The following is a 20,557-nucleotide window of genomic DNA, read 5'->3' as shown; positions in this document are numbered from 1 at the left end:
GAGTCAGCCCAAGCATCAAATTTTTGGGAAGCATCCAAAGTTAGCATGATGTGCTTACTATTCAGACTCCAAAAGGCACCTTTCACAGATCACATCATCCATGAATAACAATGACACTACTGTGAGAGACGTTCCATTAACAGTACAATGATTACTGTGTCCTGATGTATTCAGCTCTTCACATAAAAATAATACAAGAGATGCATTCCAGTTCTCTTGTACTAAATTGGTCATGATTTGCACATTTGTGAAACAGAAACAACACCATTACAGAAAGCAAATTCAGGATAAAGAAAGGAAAATTATCTATTTCCATCTCTGGATTTGCCCAAGGACCACTACTTTAGTTTTTACGTTTTGATCCAGGCTGCATTCTTTATTTTAAAAAAAAGGATCAAAGAAAAAAAGAGGGAAAAAGCCTGACTTAATCCTTCTTACCTTCAGTAGCTGCACAACTCAGCACAGCATCCTTCACATTAACCACTTCCTCCACATCCTGACAGTACAGATCCAAGACCTTCAGAGCTCTGTCCCAATCCTTTGCCACAAGAGCTTTTTCAAAGACTCCTGTTAACACTTTAACAGCTGTGGTGGAATGTAATCCTAGGAGAACCAGAGACATATATGCCTTGCCAGAGAAGACAGCAGCCAAACTGCTACCTTCCCCTTGATTCAGAAATGGGTCAAACATAGCAAGAAGAAATCGTTCCAATATTGGGAACTCCTTCAATAATGCCTCACACTCCCTGGAAATCTGTTCCAAGCCTAAGGGCACCTCCCGTTTGCCCCGAAATTCCATCCAAGACAAACTTGATTTGTGAATTTTCTGTATATTAGATGCACTTAGACATGCCACTGTAGCCATTAGTTTTGACTGAGACTTCAGGAAGTCCAGGGAGGAGGCAGTCAGCGTGTGCTGGCTCAAGTCATTCAGAGAGGATGAGGCCTGAGTGGAGATATCCTCAGAGGTCACTGCAGAACTGTGAATAGGTATTTCAACATCTGGCAGGCAGCGGCAGGCACACTGGTGTGTCAAGTTGCTGATGTTTGTCAGAAGAGACTTTGCCTGGCTGTTTTGCCTTGCACTGCACAAGGACAGTGGTTCACAGCAAGAGCTAACAATGACTTGCTGCACATTCAGGTTCAACCCTTCTTTAGCCAAGAGAGCAGAAAGTCTGTAGGATTGAAAACAGAACCAGCTTACCCAGCACATATAAAAGGTACTTTATAATTACATATTTTCATATAGCTTCCAAATGCTTTGAGAACACAAGCCCCCTAATATTCTTCACAGGTACATACACAAGAAGATTACATATACTATTTTAACTCAGAGCTTATGCTGCCATTCCTTTACAGAAAAGGAACTTACTCCTCAAACATTGTCTTTTACCTAAATGCAAGCTACTAAAATAGTTCATTAGCGCTCATCTTTTTAAAAGCTACCTCATCAAATCAGACAGTTTCCATGCCAACCTAATTTAGTAGTTGCAATGGAAGGAGTCTAGATTGTCCAGTTTACCTGCTGACCAGAGCAAGCATCATGCCCAGTATTCTTACTAAAACCTACTGGCCTACTTTATTGTATTACATTGACAAGCTGCAAGTGCACTCCTCTGAACTGTCACACAGTTTAAAAAAAACCCACATAATTCCATTCTCACTTCATAAGAGATAGTAATTGTTAAAAATAAGGAGCCATTGTTCTCCCAATCAAAAATCTTCAAGCTGATGGAGAAGGCACTGACTAAGCTCCTCCCGGCACACCAATCTTTGCAGCATCAAGTGATCAGCCGGAGGGACACAGCAGGCTGTACTACCTGTGATAAGTAACCAAAGAACTTAATCATGGCTGAGGTAAAAGTCACCAATACCAAAATAACCTCCAGGAGTACATAATCTGAAAAAACACTGACCTGTCAGGATGAACTTGCCTCTCAAAAACAAGCTGGGAAAGCAGCTGAGATGGACTCTGCTGTAACAGTATGAACGGGTTTCCTACTTTCACTTCTGCAGATACATCTTAGGGAAAAAACCACCAGAATACTTATTACAATACAAACATATTAGCTGAATACAACTTTTATTTTAGGAATACAAATTTTAAGGCCCTGAGTCTAAACCACTTTGACCAAATTCACAAGGTTCTAAATTCACATTAGAATGGTAAAATCCAGAGTAAACTGCAAGGCATTTATGATTATGATATGCCTCTCAATCTTGGCAATATTATGTTGGACATACTACCAAAACAGGTAGAGTAGAGATTCTTCATCCTTTAAGCAAGATCTAGGTTCAAACAGTTTAGCAACTCTACTTCAAACTTTCACCAAAATATGTACTTATGGTGAGAAGCAGAAAACATGCAGAACTATTTCCTGATGAGTCTCTGGATGTAGACTGGTGAGTCCATGCTCTATCAAAGTTAGCTAGCAAGGGCAGAGGGAACTCACAGGTGTACAGGTACTTTTACAAAAGAGTGAAAACCTGGCCATTACTGCTGGAAAGTAGTGTTACATCAAGTAACTTTGGACACATTCTCCTAAGTTCACCTTTTCCTTTCATATTCCAACACAATAACATTTTCCCCAAACTCACCCAGCCATTGAATATTTTTGTGCAATTTTTGGCTTTGGCATTTAGCCAGTGAGGACTAAATCATGTCCATACAAAAGTTATGGCTGGCATGGCAGTGACCTGAGCTGAACCAGCATGTCTGCAAACAGATCTCTGCCCTTTTTTCTTATCCTCTTGGGAACGTATTCCCTGAAATCAATACTGTGGTATTTTACATTAGTGTGGCTCAATTAGTGTCAACTTTAAAACATGGATAAGCAATTTCACTGAGCACAGTGAATTGTTCTGCTCTTCTGACAGCTTTATGTGCTGATGGTACATTCCTTTTCATGGACCATTATCTGCTGATTCTATAAAAAATTCTGCCTGGTTACCTCTGCGTGGCCTTCTATACACTCTTTTCTTATCCCTGTGGAGCAGCAGGGTGCCTGCTGCCTCTAAGGGAGCTGTAAGTTACACAGCATGCTGATGTACTAGATGCAAAAATCAATCTCACCTTACAGGGGTAGTGCTAAGAATTTTTGGATTTCAACAGCTGTTTGTTTTGTCTCCACTCTAAGTGGAGTGCAGAGTCTGGGTCAGTAGTTAGCATTTCTGTTCTCATTTTCCCACTGACATGAACTATTTTCATGTGGGCTGTGGGTGGCCTAGGCATTATGAAATAAAAGAAAAAGAAAGTAATAATCAGTTGAAATCAAAAGCACAGGTAGTAGATACATTAGGCAAGGAACCATTTTGGCACAATTACTTTCCAGAGTTTGGCCAGACTACACAGCCTGAGTATCTTCACCTAGGCTCAGACTTTCCAGCAGAAACCCCTCACCTAGCTCTGCATTCAAGCTTCGTAACACCACAGCAGCCAGCGTAGTGATGTAGTCAAGGAAGGCCTTCACAAAGTTTGTCTGTGTGCTGTTCTCTGGCCTGCTTTGGGAATGCTGGTCAAGAGTTCTCAGCAGGAGCTGTGTCTGGTTCCAAACCAGGTGCTTCTCCAGCTCCATGGGTTTGAGAGAGCCCTGCTCCACCAAGGTGCCAAGCAGGCTCCCTTTAGAGTCTAGTTTAAGAGAACAGACAAGATTCAAGGATGGAATGTCAAGAAAAAAGGAGACAGGGAGGTGGGAAAAAGAGAGAGAAATGTTTTAGCTTTATTTCCTCTCCACAATTATTGATCTCAGTATAAGCATTATAATTTAACTGAAGGCAAGGGAAATTTTTACTGTAAGCATTATAATTTAATTGAAACCAAAAGAAATTTTCACAGCAGAATAAAACGATAGTTTATTTAAATTAATAACCATGGCACTGAGAAGTTAGAGCTATATTAAGGCAGACCTAAAATATATCTAGTTCTGTGTCACTAACATTTACTCTAAAACACAGGTGTTGACCAATCCTTGAGCTCCATAACATTTGGCTCTTACAGCTCTCCTAAATTTTTTCTCATTAAATATTTTACGAACACCTAAAAGCTTTTTAGAAATTTGGTGACTAGAAGAGAAACACCAGTGCTATATGATGAAGAGAGCTGTAAGAAAAAGCAGCTGTGGAAAAGATGAGCTGTTTTATGACAGTCCTATGAAAACTGGAAGGTATTATGATATTACAAAGATTTTGTAAATTTATCTCCATTTTGTTACTAAAAAAAAAAAAAGACAAGAAAGCAAGAGTAAGAATACACCTAATTATCTATAAGGTGCCACGTTAAAATACACTTAAAAGAATTCCTTGCTAGGACTGCATAGAAATAAAACAACATCTCTGACAAGTTCAGAATTTTAGCTGTGAAAACAAATGTAAGAATTACAGATAAATTTTACCCTTTGCATTTATGATTTTTAAAATATATATTTGTGCATATGTCAAAGAGCATTACTACTGGATTTATTGCTGCCTGGAAAGGCAAAAGCAAAAATTTAGATCCATACATCAATCAGTCTTTATGTACAAAAAAATAACTCACCCACAGATCGTTCAACACCGGTCAGTGCTTTTAGGATATGATCCAGGTTTTGTGATAAAACAATTTCATTAGTAATACTTTCTTCAGTCAAGGCTGGGTAGCAAGCTTGCAGAAGGTCTACAATACTGCATCGAAAATGACTCCCTATTTTCTCATCAGATACCTCTACAAAGAGGGAGAAAAAAACAGCAACTGTAACAAAGACACAAGTATTTTTTGCATAGAAGAAGGCCCACAAAACCAGAAGTGCATGATACTACAAAAACCAGAGCATTTCAGATTATTCAGAATTGAGCTCAGGTCACATCCCCCTCGCCTTTTCTGTTATAAATACTAAGCTAAAACATGGGAAGTTCAAATTTACACTGCAACAGAAGACAAGAATTTGATTTAAGCCCATTTCAACAGAAAGCCCTATCAAAAATGCATACTACCTGGTCTGGATTGACCTTGTGATGTGCAGGAGTAGTTGAGAATTTTACTTATTTGCTGGAGAACTGCTGGAAAACCCTTTACACCTTCAGAGTGCAGTAGAACAAAGTCAGATCGGTGGCCTGGAACAGTCATTGTGCAAAGGGAAACAAAATCAAAGTTAGGAGTGGAAAAGAGAAACTAACGTGAAAATACAAAATGAGATTAATTAAGGCTTGGGTGTTAGCACAAACAACACGGCATAGAGAGGCATTTTCTGTTCCCAGGCCCATGCTGATAAACATAAAAATCAAAAGCCTACCCCGAGTTTCAAGGCTGTTGTAGAGTCTTCTTTCTGCTGTCTCCAGAAGCTGTTTGCATGTCTTCCAGAGACGGCACTGAGTACAAGCTAGGTCAAATGCTGCCATTGCTGAAGGACTGAGGTCCTCAAGGATTTCTCGCAGAGGACCAGTATGCTCCAGCTGGATGTTCCTGATCCAGAAGTTTTCTTGAAGAGTAGGGGCAAGACTTCCAGAAGTTGCAAGCAATTTATCAGTAACATCCGAGATGGAATAAAATACCATACCTACAGGTGTCATCAAAAACACACAATCACTGGTTAACAGCATAATTAGATCAGATCCTGTAATGGGTAACTATTTTTCAATCCTTATAGAAAATAATTCCATATATGGCCTGCTTCATGGACCAATCAATTACTGTAGAACGGATGCAACTAAGTGGGCATCAACAGCTAATTTTCAGCATTCATAGTCTCTTTCTAACTCAAAGAACCACCACTTACCCTTCTGAACAAACACTACACTCATTTTGACATTATTGAAGTTGCTTTCTGGGATTTTTCACTTCTCCCCAAGCCTTTGTGAGACCTCAAAAAGCCCAGTCCTTACCAGCTGCTGCTGCATTCCCAATAGCTTGCAGTGTTGAACGGCCACTGCCAGATTTCCTGATGCCTCCAGTGCCATCTGATGCTTGATTCTCAATATTGTGCTCCACTCTTGCCATTTCTCGTACTGCCTCTTGGTAACGCTCCATGAAAACCAATTCACCATAGCAAGGGGAAGTCTCCAGATTAAACATCAAAGCCACCTTTCAAAGTAACAATAGATGTAATTACAGAGCATGTCAAATGAAGTTTTCAAAGGTCAAGGAGCTGGGGGGGGGGAGCTTTAGACGAGACAAAAGAATAAAATAAATACTTTAACTGAAAAACATCCCCACAAGCACAACAGTCTGAAATCGTGGGGTTTTCTCCTAGAGAATTTTAAGTGCCTAAAAAAAAAAAAAAAGGCCCTCAGAGATGTTTTTCAACTATTATTATAAAGCTTACCTATTATTTGCTGCAGGAGAGGGCTGAATTAATTTTCATAACCCACACCTTTCAGAATGACTTTACAATTTCAATACACTATGTAATGAGAGGTATCTATCAAGTTTGCCTCCAAAGTAGACTATTTCAAATAAATTCTTATTCAGCAAGAAATACTGTCTCAAAATTTAAACACAGAGTAGCTAAGCAGAGCTATGCATGAAACCAACAACCAAAAATCAACCAACCTATTAAGAAACCAACAATGGAACACAAACCAAGCTTCACATGATCTCTGTGTTCTTCAGTCAGTTGAAACACTATGCTTGACTAGCTCTCATCAAACATTTGCATGCTTTGAGAACCCAGGTGTAGAGAAAGCATTTTTACATAACAAGGCAGAAAAAACCCTGCATCCATGGAACGTTGGCTTGGAATATATCTGTTCCTTCCACTTGCTTCTACTTCTGAAGTGATTCTTTCACTGGGAAGCCCTATGATGCTAAATGCAGAAGTAGCAGGAATTTCAAAAATCGAAATACATCCATCTTATTTACCTGGTGGGCTTCCACAAAGTTCCCTCTCAAAACACAAGAAACTAAGAGTGATTCTGGTGGGGAAAGCATCATAGGAATGAGGGAGTTCTGCTGACGTGGTCTCACCCTGCTTTCCAAATCACTCAAGCCTGACACACTACTGGTACTTCCCTCTGCAAGACAGAATTAATCAGTACACTATTAGGGAAAACACATTTCACCAAATAACAGCCACCCAGCAGATAAGACTATTTCACATATTTAACACAAAAATACAGGAGCAGAGTTGCAAGCAAGTTTTAGGGTAAAGAAGTCAACATAAACATCCTGTTAAAAATTCTCATAACATTTCACTATTTGGTCAGAATTTGCAGTTTGAATCTCATCCCTGTGTAACACTTTTCAGCAGCTACATAACATGCACACAGTGCTAGGCACTGTTCAGTATGGACAAAGGGAGAAGTCCAAGCATCTGACCTATTAGATCAGTCCAGCATACCCAAACATGTCTTTGCTTACATGACTATCAGTTCACTAGCTTTTTTGATGGTTTGCAGATCACTACATTGCTTGCATACTGTTTCCTGCAAGCCAAAAATATTAAGAAAAATCTAATTCTCTTATTCCAGAGAAGACACACATGCTATTCTGACTACAAAAGAGTCATCTAAAAATGGGAGCTCTGAGCAGCAAAAAGATATAACTCTGTCTTGCACACAGCAGTAATTCACATTAACTATTCAAGCAAATTCTCCATCATGCACATTGAAAAGACAAAGAAATACTACTTTTGTGGCTTATTACCTGAGGTACTGGTGCTTAGCTCACTACTTGTGCTTTCCAGTGATGGACTGGAAGTTCCCTCTTTCCCATCTAAAATTGAAACAAACCAAAATCAGCACATTAAATGCACTTTTACTAGACAAGGTAATTAAAACTTACAGCAAACATCAGATTAAGCAACCTCAAGAGATCTTCAAGAGAATCTCGTAAATGGTCCACCGCTGACATTTATGATAAATGCAAAAACTGCTGATTTGAAGAAAATGCTAGGCTAGAGACTATGCTGGGTGGCCCATTAGTGACCCAGTTCAGATTATTCGAAGCTTCTTATTTTGGAACATGCCACTCCAAAACCAGACATCCCTTTCAAAGACTAGATAGAAAAAAGGTGAGGAACACAACTTTCTCCTAAGGCTGCCAATTTATGCCACATATTCCTGTTAATTCACATCCTAGATAATACTGCAACAGGAATGAAAATATACCAAACAGTCATGGGACACAGTGGAGAAGGAAAAAGTACTGTAGTTGAAGTTCTCCCCTGCCCCAAATCAGACTTGATTGGAAGAAGTTATTCTTCTTGGAAGAAGTTATTTGCATGTAAGTTTTAGAAAACAGCCTCAATCCAAGTGGAACTGGACTGACACTTCAAACCACTTAGAAAACTAAAGGAAATGAATCTAGTTCTCTGCTCCTAGGCCATGAAATCTAATGGCATTCAGCTATGAGCTCAGCAAAATTATGCACGTTTCAGAAGTGCCTTTTCCAAGACACTTTTTCAACCCACCTGTCTTGTACTTCCGATATCTACTTCGTTTCTTAAAGCTGGAGCACCTGATTAAAGAGCAGTATCTCTTGGAGGCTGCAAGCTGATGTTCTGTGAAATATTTAAACAAAAACATTACCAAGTAGCTTTATAGAGGGAGACCTGACAAACAGTTGAACACAGGTTTGGAAACTTGCAATATTTAAGGTCCAGACTGCCAAGTCTTTCTTGGGACATGGGCTTATATAGTCTGAGACACACAATAAGCTACACATGATACAAGACAAAATCTCACAGCAACAGAGCTAACAAGTTATAGGCTATGGAGAAGGGTGGGAAAAATGTTCCTTAGTGTGTTGCTCAAGCTATTTAAATAATCATCCAGAATAATACAACTTCCTCTGATACATTTTCCTAACATGTTTCCAGTCTAGGCTAAATCAACACTGTTCATGAACAAGCTGAGACTACTTGGCTTGCACTGGATCCAAGATCACCATGTCCTTTCACATCATTGCAGTATCACTTTGTCACCCACCTGTGACAAAGGGGTAGGACAAAGGCAAACGGAAGCAGTGCATCCACAGAGGGGAGGGAAATGAGAAAATGACCCAAACTTTCTGATTAGAATTGAAATCACTGCTGTTTGCAACCGGTGCAAGTGCCAGGTGGTCTCCAAGTAGGTCACTCTCTCAGTACCTGCCAAAATGTGCTCCCTCAGTAAGATGCTCATGGAATTTAGCCTTGAGATCACTGTCTGAACAACTGTAACATACCAGAAAGTGCCAAATACAAACCCTACCTGCATTTCTGTTACTCATCACCACCTTGTATCGCCAGTGAGCTTCAGAAAGGTATTTGGAAAACTGCAACACACGACTTCCAAAGGCATCTCTGCTTGCAGAAAGATTCAAGCACTCAACAAGCTCCAGCTCTTCACGAAGCACGTTACTGGAGTCCCACGGCAGAGAACTCTGGATTTCTTCCAGGTGGTTGAGAAGCAATGTGAGAAAGGCCTCCATGGCCACATCATCCACTAAAAATCCAGTAACACCACTGGTGAAGTGTTTCAGATCCAGGCAGCTTGGCTTAGAGGTTTCACAGCTTTTGCCACCTAACACAGAGTCACAAAGATCTCGGGTATCTGTGTGAGGTGTTTGTGCAGCCAGCAGATGCTTCTCTGATTTTTTTTCAGCCTTTGTTAGGTGTTGTGGACTTTGCGTGGTGGAAGACCGCCGACTATCACTGCCTTCTACACTCAGAGTAGCACTCTTTTTGTCAAGGTCTTCATCCTCTGCATAGTCCTCAGGTACAGGAGTGTCAGTATAGAGGTCATTATAGGAAACGAAAAGCAAGGAGAAAATATTCTCCAAAACCTCCAGGCGCAGAGGAATGGGAACACTCCTTAAGAACTGCTGACACTTCGCAATGTACTGAGGAAATACTGAAGAGCAATCTGTACAATTAAAAACAAAAATAGAGAACATTTACTACATTTTTCAGGGATTCCTTGCTCCAACTTGTGCTTTTTAAGAAAATCCCAGAAGGGGCAACTAATCCAGTGGCTCAGACTCAATCATTCCTCCAAAAACCAAATAAATACATATCCAACATTTTACATTTAGAAAGGTAGTGTGCTTCCTCCTTCTGAGCAATGCCAATGATCACTTTGTTGAAAGATCTGCAAATTCAGATTACGCCATTCTAGCCATTAGATCAGTTTCAGCTCTAGGATATCATAAGCTCTTACAAAATTATCTGTCACTATAATCCTCTGGCTAGTATCACTTTTTTTAGCACTATATTTTTTGTACAATTGCCAAAAATATTTTAAAACAAGGCCAGTAGCTTATTCATATCTATTATTACAAAAATAACAACACCCCAAAGAAAATACCATTATACTTGCTTGCAAAGCATCCATAGCCCACTGAACAAAATACCATGTACACAAGGTGCAACATTACTCCAATACTAAGTGATAATTCAGAGCCCAGCAATCGCATGGAGAAGTACATGTTACTGAACCTGAGAAAGGAGGCCAATCACCTGCTGATTCTCCGGAAGTTGCATCCTCTGGGATGTCACCAAGAAGGCTGTGTACACAATCCTTGCACTTGGCATGCCTGTGTGAATTCACACAGAGAGCATAGATTGCATACTTCATGGCACAGAGCGCTCGGAAGAGTGCCAGGTTGCGCTGCTGGCTCAGGGTGTTAGGGAGTGCAGCTGCTGTGGAGGGAAATCAGGGCGGTGAGGGGGTAGGAGATAAACAAGAAAACAATTAATTTTCTTCTGCAGTTCCTGCACAGCAATATTTATCCAGTCCTTCTCCCTCAGTGCTACTGTTTTTGTCTCAGCTTTGATCTATCTCACTGCTACTTTTGCAAAAAAAAAGCCCACACAACCCAACCCGCAACAGATGGGCACAGAAAAGTCAGGTCTGGATCCCCTTCTAAAAATGAAATTTTCTGTGAACTTGTGTAGCAGGACCTGGCTACAGCACAGGATGACGAAAATCCCTCACAATGACTCCCATTATCAGTGTGTGGTTACGCTGTACTGCTGCATTTACAATAGAGGGGCAAATCCTGCTTCATTTCAGCATCTTAGAATTCTGTGTTATAGTACACAGTAGATGAGTAGGGAAACAACGTAGACAGGCTATGACTGTAGTAAGAATAGAGTACCACCACCTATTCAGATTTGTATTAATAAATAGATATCATGGTTGATTCACAGTGGCTGACACAATAGGTCAAATACAATCTGCAACTGACTAAAGAAGTCAATCCCACAGTTTCCTTCACACATTTATGATAAAGGCAAACTAAAGAAGTACTGCCCCATTTCTCCTCCCCTTTGGACATTTTTCTGGGGAAAGGTATCATGTGCCAGAGACATGATCCCTTCTGAGTACAAGAGCAGGACAGCTGCAAATAGTAAAAATCACATCATCATCATCATCATCCCCTTCACCCAGGAACACAATATAGTGTCATATTTTCTGTTATGCTGAGTTTAGAGGAATTATCCATCTACTGTAAAAAGGTTAAAAGAACCCCACAACAAAGAAAGAAAAAAAAAGCCCTGACAACCACACACAGCAATAAATTAGTGCTTGGAATCCACTGTCCTGTACTCTTATACAAGTAATGAATTGTCCCTCTATCTGTTGTCAAGCAGGAAAAGCATTTGCCGAGTTACTTTTTTTAAACAAAGCATAGGTACAAAGCACAATGTACTGACAATGTCTACATCCAAATTCTGGAACTGAACAGAACTACCTAAACTAAAAACTGTTTCAGCACTGTCCTTCGCAAAGTTTGAGCACAATCGCAAATAAAAGCACTAGTCTGAACTCTTCTGAAAACGACAGAACAGCCAAAGCAAAAGGGCTGACAGCACAAATAGCTGGAAACAGTTATTCCCTATCACTGCCATTCTAAACAGTGACAGTGATAGAAAATGTAATGTAGACAGCAGATAGAACTGAGGAGACACCCATATTTGAATCCTCTGGAGAGCCCACATGGCCACTGAAATTCTAGTGCTGCCCAGAAATTCTACACTAATATGTAAACACCCAAATACTTCTCAATAACACTGTCTTAAGAGGACTTCAGGCAGGTAAAGCCAAAAATTTTATAAATACAATACCCTGGAAAAGAGAAGTAGCTGGAGATACTATAAGACAGATACTGGTAATCAAAGTAAGTTTAATACACTTTTGCCTCACATGTGGAAAAACTTGGATTCACTGAGTCGAGTCTGTGTCAGTATTTGTACCTAAATCAATTCTTTTGCTTAAACCAATACTGAAGAACAATCCTTTAACTAATAGCACTGTTTCTCCTATGCAGAAATACTAACACCTTCTTCTTGAATACTGTAACCCATGAGGAAATTGCTGCTCACCATGACTGATCAAAACCAGTGTTTTGCACAGCCTGAACTCAACTGTTTGCCACTACCTTGGTTTCACTACTGCAGCTGACAGATATGTACTAAAAAGAAGGGGAAGAAGGAGAAGCATGTGGGATGATGGGAGGAAAAGGCCTGTTTACACTATTACATCTGACAAAACCAAAGTTTATGACTCTTCTCTTCCCTTTAAGGCTCAAAATATATTATTTTAAAGGAGATTCTATTAAGCTGTGTTTATATAGAATCATCTGAATTCTGCAATAATTGCGGGATTGAAAAGAGAAGGAGGACTTGTCTTCCATTAATTATTTCTATAAATTATTATGACATGAAAAAAAGAAGAGAAACTGCAACTAGAGTTCTTTTGCTACAGTCATGCAGCTCCCAGAAGATATTATGGGACTGCCTCTTCCTGTTTTTAAAAGGCTTTGACAGAATTTAAGCAGAAAATAATTAAAATGTAAGAACTGTTTAAAAAACCCACAATACGAGCAACAACAAAACAATTTCAGAAAGCAGGACATTGAAAATAAGGATCTATATAAAATCTGTATTCCTACATCTTTTAAGATTTTTCAAGACAAGTGTCATGATAATTTTAACACCAAAACCTGTAGAAGTAGGAATAGAAATCAACATCACATGGAAGGAGAGAAACCTGCTTCCCACCAGGTAATCTAGAAAAATCTGTGCAAGATCCATCACTGAGAGCTCTCCATGCAACTCAGGTTTTAATTACACATGTCCAAATTCACAAACATAAAAGAAATATTTAGAAAATAAATATTGCAGCTTCTTAAGTTCTAGTACATGCAGGAAAACAGAGCTTCTGTATCATTATTAAGAGGACCCATCAGAAAACAGCCTTAAAATTGCAGCAACTGAACCTGGACACAGGCTGCAATCAAAGGTGTGTCCAAAGAGAGTCACTTGTAAGTGATCTGATGTGTTGCAGGTATTTTAGGCACCCAGCTGGAACATGTGAAGATGAGAGAAGTGAGGCAGGAGTGATGTAAACACAGGCTGTAGCTAAGTCTCACTGATTTAAATACTAAATTTAAATTTGGTAACAGTTAATATCAGAATTTTAAAAACCCACTTTTTATCTGTTTCAAAAATGAAGATGTTGTAGTACAAGATATAGTCAATTTCATCTGGTTTTGCTCTTTGATTTTAAATTAAAGTGCAATGAAATACAAATCATACACTTCCTTTTTAAACTAAAGGTACAGAAGTTACAACAAGCAGCATGTATCACGAGCATGTGCAAAGCCTTGTTACCATCCTGAAAAAGCTTTTTCAGACATCTGTCCTTGTGAGATCCAAGAGATCTCACAACTCCTTCTTGAAAGATAATTTACTCCCCAAAAAGGTTTCTAAAATAATTTCCACATGCTCTCTAGATTTCTTCCACAAAACAGGTAGTAACTGGTATCTTCCATAATTACAGAAGCAGGTCTAGAGAACAAATCCTGGCAGAAGTACTGAACATAAACCCTCAATGGATTGTGAGTTTTCTGTGCTCTCACAACCCTTCACATTTACCCTGCAGCTGCTGGTCTCTAGCAGGAACTTTCTGAAGAAGCTCAATAACATCATCTTCATTCAGTGCCAGAAGATTGGTGAGATGATGCAGAGAATACACCGCAGTGTGGCAATCCAGATTGTGCAAGTGTTGCAACAGAACCTTCCTTGGGACAGTAATACTACAAGAGAGAACAAAGAGGTGGCACAGATTTAAGTCTCAGCCACATTTAAAGATACAACTCCCTCTCTAATTGAACCAAACTATTGCAATTAAAAAGAGAAACAAAGAGCATAACTGCAACCCATGAGACATTTTGAGAGCTTATATATACAGTCATTATTACACGATTAGCCAAGAAAATAATGCCTTCTCTACTTGCATGTGTAAGCTGACTTAACAGGCAGATTTGGCAACACAGTTTGAAAAAAGTCCTTCTGATCGTTTTACCTGTTTTGCTGCATGCACCATTCAAGAACTTCCACATGAGTCCACAGCCCATCACAAAAATCTTTCAATACTGAATCATTGCACAGATCCTAAATGGAAAAACAAATAAAAGAATCTCATTACAACAAATCCCCCAGCCAGACAGCAGAACCAAGCTTGTGTCACACATGCATGTTTGCAAGACTTCTTCACCTAGTGATACATTTCAAATACAGAAAACTGCCAGATTTACTACAAAGCCAGCAAAGGAGGGCTATTCTGACAGAACATGAAAGTCAGTCATCCTCCACTTGACACATCTACAGACCTTAGAAAGGTGGCTACATCCCTTTTCAAGAATAGCTTATAAAATGCAAATTAATGCTTCTTAGTAATAGTCTAAAGGTAATTTCTAGAACTAATTATATACTCAAAAGATGACATACTGGGTACCAGATGGTTATTCTCCTTTCCCATGTGCTTTTCTACTACAACCTGCTAAAATCAGATCTAAGAGTTTAACTTTGCAGAAGCTATTGAATAGACTTTTTGGTGTATCACCAACAGATAGTAACTCCCTTAAGGCAATACCAGCTTAGGTCTGCACTGTGACCCAGCAGTGCAAGGCTCCTCATCTCCCCACTTCAACATGCAAGCCAGCCAGCAGGCATCATCTGAAGTGCAACTACACCTACAGAGCTGGAATCCTGTCTCTTTTGCACAGATGAAGACTGCCCCCAAACAAGGTAGATCTTTTGCTCACAGCTCTTGTCATTTATCATTTTGCTTTGAGAATGAATATGGGGAATTTCCAAGCTACCCTGTTGTTAAACTCAGGCTTGAATTAGTCACTACCCAGGGATGACTCACTGAAGGAAATTACATGAAAGAAAGATGCCCCAGCTCTTTTCAAAACTAATCAACAATCACTGCTGTATTTTCTCTTCATGCTGCTCATGTTAACAGCAGAGGCAGTTTATAAGTTTATGCAAGAGAAACTTTCAGACTCCTTTGCAGTCATACTGTCTTCACAGCCAAGAAATCAGTAGAAAGGTGAGTGTCTCTACATAATGTTACCTGCATACAACTGTAATATCTTAGCTTTTTCAATTCCATTTTGAGGAAGACTGACATTCTCCCTGAAAACTCCCCAGTTTTACTTGTTTTTGCAAACAATTTGCATTATTTGGACTCAGACTGGGAGACTGCTGCTTGCTTTCTGCTGATTTACCTGAGTTTTGTGTAGAGTCCATAGCAATGCTTTTGCTGATTCCAAGCTTTGACAGTGAGTCCATCCTAACAACACCAAGAGGCGGCTAAGGGGGTTGAATTCTCTCCTCAACAAGCTCTTCAGGCCCGAGTAGTCTTCTCTTTTTAGTAAAGCTAATGCAGTCACCTAAAAATAAAAGAAAGAAGCATTAATTTTTCCAAAATGTGGAGAGCCATAATGCCTGGCAGAGTATGTAAGCAAGTAGCCATTTCAATATCAGCTTCACTAAAATAGCGAAGTTCTGCACCTGGAACTTCCCTGAACTTATATTGCTGAAGCCATCAAGATACCCATTAGTAAAAATGTCATGAGGAAAAACCACATTTTTCAAATGCTTACTGAAGTGCCAACTCACACTCCACTCTACTATCTTGACATTCCTTCTATTTATTACATTTCTGTCAAGGACATAATGTAAAAGATTTCTATAAGCACATTATGCAAAAGTTGAAATATGCTTAACCTTAAAACCTCACACTTTAACAGTGAGCACCTGTCTGTATTCTATTTCATCTATGTACCTACATAAAAATTAATTAATTCATAACAGACTGTTTTCACCATGCAAACTATTCTCAATGCCCCGAGTCTACCAGTATTACAAAGCAACAAGTTCAAGGTCATGAGATAAATTGTGTATCCAACAAAACTACAAGCAGAAAATGAGACTTCTTAAATCCTAAAGATTTAATCTTCAGTCTGCATGTAGATAAGCTTTTCCAAAAATCTCACCAGCAGTTTTATTGCACTGCTGCAAGTAGGGGAGTTATCACCATTACCTCCTTGCTCCTATTAGTCACCACCTCTGGCAAACACTATTTGAATACAAAATGCCTCTGTGCACCACTGAGACATGTTCAACACAGGGACTGACTTTAGCCTCCACTGGGTTTCCCTGTTAATGATTTTATGGCTGTACCAGAATCTGTTCCAGAAAGTGCTTGCTGCTGCTCAAGCAGTAGAAGTAGGCTGTCTTCCAAGAAGGAGCTTCTCTGGGATCTGAGAACAAACTCATCACAGTTCGCTCTGTATCCAGCTGCTCAGATGAACCTAAAAACATCAGAACAAGATTACCCTCTGCCAGCAGAGAGGGGTACCTCTGAGAGAAGCACAACTGCTGTTATTTTAAACTGAGAAACACTCTCCATTTCCTCATTCACTAACCACCTGTGACATGTTACTACTGGGTAACAGGAAGACCAAGCAAAAAAAATTTGACAGAGGTCAGACAGAAAACCAGAAAAACTGTATTGACAATCATTAACATAGCAAACGCATACTCAGCATGGGTTGTTTGCACCAGCTCAGGTCACACTGACTTTCTTTAGCCATGCACACCCTTATCTGTGAGTTGCATGAATTCTCACTTGTGCTCAAGACACTGCACTACTCTTCAGAGCTTTAGCAAGGACTTGTCTAGCACTGGAACTCCTCAGACCTGAGCAAAGTGAGACCCAAACTACTCCCAATGAGAGTGAAGGTATGTGGATCTCAATTTCTCTTTCCCCATGAGGAAGCACTAACTGTAGTTATTTTCAGAATTTCTGCAGACTGCCACACCAGCCTGAGCTTCCCTCCAGCCATCCCTGAGTGAAAGGAGAAGTGAGGATACAAACCCCACTGACTTACACCACAGTGAACAGAGGTGAGCAAAAGACAGTAGGCATTCCAGCTTTTCCCTCCTTGCCACTTCACTGACAAGGTCATGGGCATCACTTGCCATTCAGCTTCAGCTGAGATCCTTATAGAACCACAGAATATGAGGCTGAGCTGGAAGGAACCCATCAGGATGATCGAGTTACAACTAAATGTACCAGTCACAGGCAGCTAGACAGAGGCTGTGTAGCCATGGTTGGTACAAAACCAACAGCTGGGCTCTGGCAAGTGAGCAGGTATCAAAGTGCATCTTCTCTCCTGATGGGGTATCACCCTTCTCCACAGCTCCTTCCACTTTCGTAAGTTTTCTTTTCCAGTATTAAGGGATTTGAACATTTTGGGACTATTGAAGTGACTGAACTGCTACTGGCCAGAAATGGAACATACTCCAACACAGATGACCCTGAGCCGGAGGAGAACAAATAAAAACTGTATACATATGGAGTATCAAACTTCAAGTTAAAGCAAGATTTTCATCAAGAGAAATGCTGAGCAGACTAAAATAGAGCACAACAAGGCATGGTAAAGGAAGTGATCACAAAACACATCACAGACTGCAGAAATGTAGGGGAGAGAACCAGTGCTCCTATGCAAATTCCTTGCTTTAGGGATCATTTTAGCATCATCTTTCTAAAGACTCCATGGTTTGTTAAGGAAACTTAGCAAGAGCACTGCCTGACTTCTTGCCTACTTGTCTGCCTTAATAGTTTTGTTAAACAGGAGATTAGTACAAAACAAAAAGCAAAACAAACCTTTTTGTATTGATTTTGACAACAAAAACTTTTCTCTTGTTCTTTCTGTGACAACACTGTTATAGAGGCTTAGCAGGCCATGGCTCTGTTTCCTCAGCATACAGTTTAGTAGCTTCTCTTCCCTCAGTGGGCTCCCCTCAGCCCAGCATACATCCAAGAGCTCCTTGAATAAGTGCTTTATTTCATCCGCTTGATGCTCCACCTCAAAAGTCACTATACTGAAAGCAGCATAAATTGTATCTACTAGTTCTCTTTTATCTAGTTCAGCTGAAAGCTCAGAACTGCTCTGCAGAGATTTCAAGGAGTCACAAAGCAACTCAACAAAGATGTTTTGTAGAGAGCGATATTGCTGGAGTGAGGAGCAGTGTGTGCCTTGCTCCCCCTGGAAGAACTCCAGCAGGGCTTTTGCCCTCTGGGGAGCCTGCAGCAAAAGCTTCCGGAGAGCTGAAACCACATCCAGACTGAATTTGTGAGAACAGTCATCTCTTCTTTTGCTCTCTGTCATGGACTTGTCCTGCGTGCACTCAAATGCTTCAAACAGCTCCTGGTAGGAAAATAATAAAAGAGTAAGCCTTTTAGACTCCATTAATATATGAAATTAATTATTTAAAAAAAATAGAAGGAACTTGGAAGCAAGCACATAAATCAATTTGGAAACACCATGCTACTAAAGAAATCCATTAATAATGGTCCACCTTGTCCAATATATTTCCTAGAAGAGTGGATATGCCTGAATATGTAACAAAATACAAAGAATCCTGTAAAACACAAGTACACTATAAAGACCATATACAAGCAAGGAACCATAGCAGTCCCTTTGGGATGGCTGAAGCACTGCCATACTCTGCCTCTAAGCAATATCCTAATGTAACTGTATCTTGATAGGTCTCTAAGAGCATAATGATGTGTGGGGTTTTTTTCCTCCTACTTTTCCAGATTTGTACCATCTAACAACTCTATCATCCTCATCAATTTTTTAAATCTGATTAAAACCGGTCAACAGATTCAGAAGCAGTCACACAGACTTTTCTTAAGCAACAAAGAAGCAAACATACAATTTCAGAACTGGGAAGGGGAATACAAACAAACAAAAAATCCCAATTAACCCACCCAGTAAGAGTTGGGAAGGTAAGGGACAAGCCAGTTGAAAAGCACTCAAGCAGCACTTTTGGCACTCCTGGAATTATGTGAGTGCTGCCTTTGGCCCAAAGAAACACCTCAGAGATTACATAGGGGAGAGGTGATTGGTGTGCACAATGAATGCAAGACCACAATACCTTTTCTTTAATATTATTTGCTGGATCAAAATGTAACTCTACCTACCAACCTCCTTCTGACAGAAATTGTGACAAAGATACCAGATTTTTGAATCTCGTGTTTCTGTGCAGCACTGGTGGACAGTGTGGACAATGCTGGAATCATTCATGACCTCGGAGGTGAGACGGTAACATGCACAGACTTCTTCACTCATTAACAGACTTCAAGAAGATTTATTTTAATCAACATTCAAGTTTACTTTGCTTGTTTCCATCCTGTAATTGCCAATTCTGTATCCTTAGTGAAATACTGAACAACTTTTCCTAAGTTGAAATAGCCCCAGAATATAGTAAGTTTTCATTTTCCTCTTAAAATATAGACAAACCAAAAAAGAGTATCTTTAAGGAGTTAAGAATCTGTAGGACTAGAAGCAACATCTTATGACATTTCACACACCACATCAGATCTGAATCTGTTGTAACTAACAATCAAATTAGGACAGTTCTACAGGTAGTAACTTTGCTGATATTCTGCTCTATACTTGTTTATATAAATCCATCTTTGCACATTTTCTCTTACTTCTCAAATAAATCAGCCTGCATCTTTTCTTTAATAATAGAAAATGGATCCTGGACCTCCGAACACATGTCATACCAATCCCTAAGCAATGTCAGCAGTAACAGTAGAGTATCCAAAAAACTTCCAGAAAGGGGGAAAAGGGATGCATAGGAGATGAAAGTTAAGATCCCCGAAGAAAGAAAAAGAAAATACACATACTTTTAAAATGTGCTTACTGACTATGAGTCCATTTTGGCTCACAGTGGGTGTTTATGATTATTACAGGTGTCTATGGACTGAAGGCTGTGGCAAGCAGCTGCAGTCAGGACTGACGTGTGTTAAAAACGGCACGAAGAAAAACCTGTTCCTTGCCTGCCTGCAGCCTCCACTCTAGCCAGAGAAATCACTTGCAGGCACAGATTAACTTCACAAAGGAATCTGAATTACACTCTCTCTCAGTTGCCTAGAAGATTAATAACACATTAACATCTCAGGCAGCTGGCAGGAAGCATTAACTTCGATCTGATGAAGCTGGGCATACTGCAGAACAAGAAGCAATAGGGCACAGAAGTAGCTCACCTTTAGGACTTCCTCAGAGACATCTTTCTGTAGTTCTTCCAAGAACAGTAAGAATTCAGTTTCTCTCTGAAGAGCAACTGGAACAGTTTTCTGAAACCATGTAAGAATGGGAAATATATTAGTCAATCAAAGTTTTATTTACATTAGCATATAAACATAATCATAGCTATTTCATTAACACCTCGAGGCAGACTGAAATATCTCTCTGAAGTAACCTAATCCTCAATTAAAGGATATTTCAGTC

General features: G+C 39.7%; 1 protein-coding gene across 5 annotated transcripts in view; it reads right to left on the bottom strand.

The window, feature by feature from the left end:
• The window catches only part of ZFYVE26 (zinc finger FYVE-type containing 26), a 47,479-nt gene that overhangs the window by 24,437 nt on the left and 2,485 nt on the right, over window positions 1-20,557 (bottom strand). For 3 of the 5 annotated variants that reach the window (XR_005627065.1, XM_039704999.1, XM_039705002.1), the window contains exons 3-20: window positions 20,314-20,403; window positions 17,920-18,463; window positions 16,431-16,561; window positions 15,473-15,637; window positions 14,263-14,351; window positions 13,833-13,993; window positions 10,410-10,592; window positions 9,163-9,816; window positions 8,382-8,471; window positions 7,616-7,684; window positions 6,833-6,984; window positions 5,857-6,055; window positions 5,268-5,531; window positions 4,969-5,088; window positions 4,535-4,699; window positions 3,401-3,628; window positions 1,917-2,022; window positions 439-1,175 (exon numbers count right to left, since the gene is read on the bottom strand). Coding sequence is in view for 4 of the 5 variants with exons in the window: in XM_039704999.1 (XP_039560933.1) it covers window positions 439-1,175; window positions 1,917-2,022; window positions 3,401-3,628; window positions 4,535-4,699; window positions 4,969-5,088; window positions 5,268-5,531; window positions 5,857-6,055; window positions 6,833-6,984; window positions 7,616-7,684; window positions 8,382-8,471; window positions 9,163-9,816; window positions 10,410-10,592; window positions 13,833-13,993; window positions 14,263-14,351; window positions 15,473-15,637; window positions 16,431-16,561; window positions 17,920-18,463; window positions 20,314-20,403 (4,147 nt within the window). In the remaining variant the exon portion in view is untranslated. The other 2 variants (XM_039705001.1, XM_039705003.1) reach the window with 2 other exon arrangements.

This window comes from Passer montanus, unplaced genomic scaffold (assembly GCF_014805655.1).
Source record: "Passer montanus isolate IOZ18808 unplaced genomic scaffold, ASM1480565v1 scaffold18, whole genome shotgun sequence".
In the NCBI taxonomy this organism is placed as follows: Eukaryota; Metazoa; Chordata; class Aves; order Passeriformes; family Passeridae; genus Passer; species Passer montanus.
Note: the sequence above shows the minus strand (reverse complement) of the source record. Positions and strands in the feature narration are given on the sequence as shown.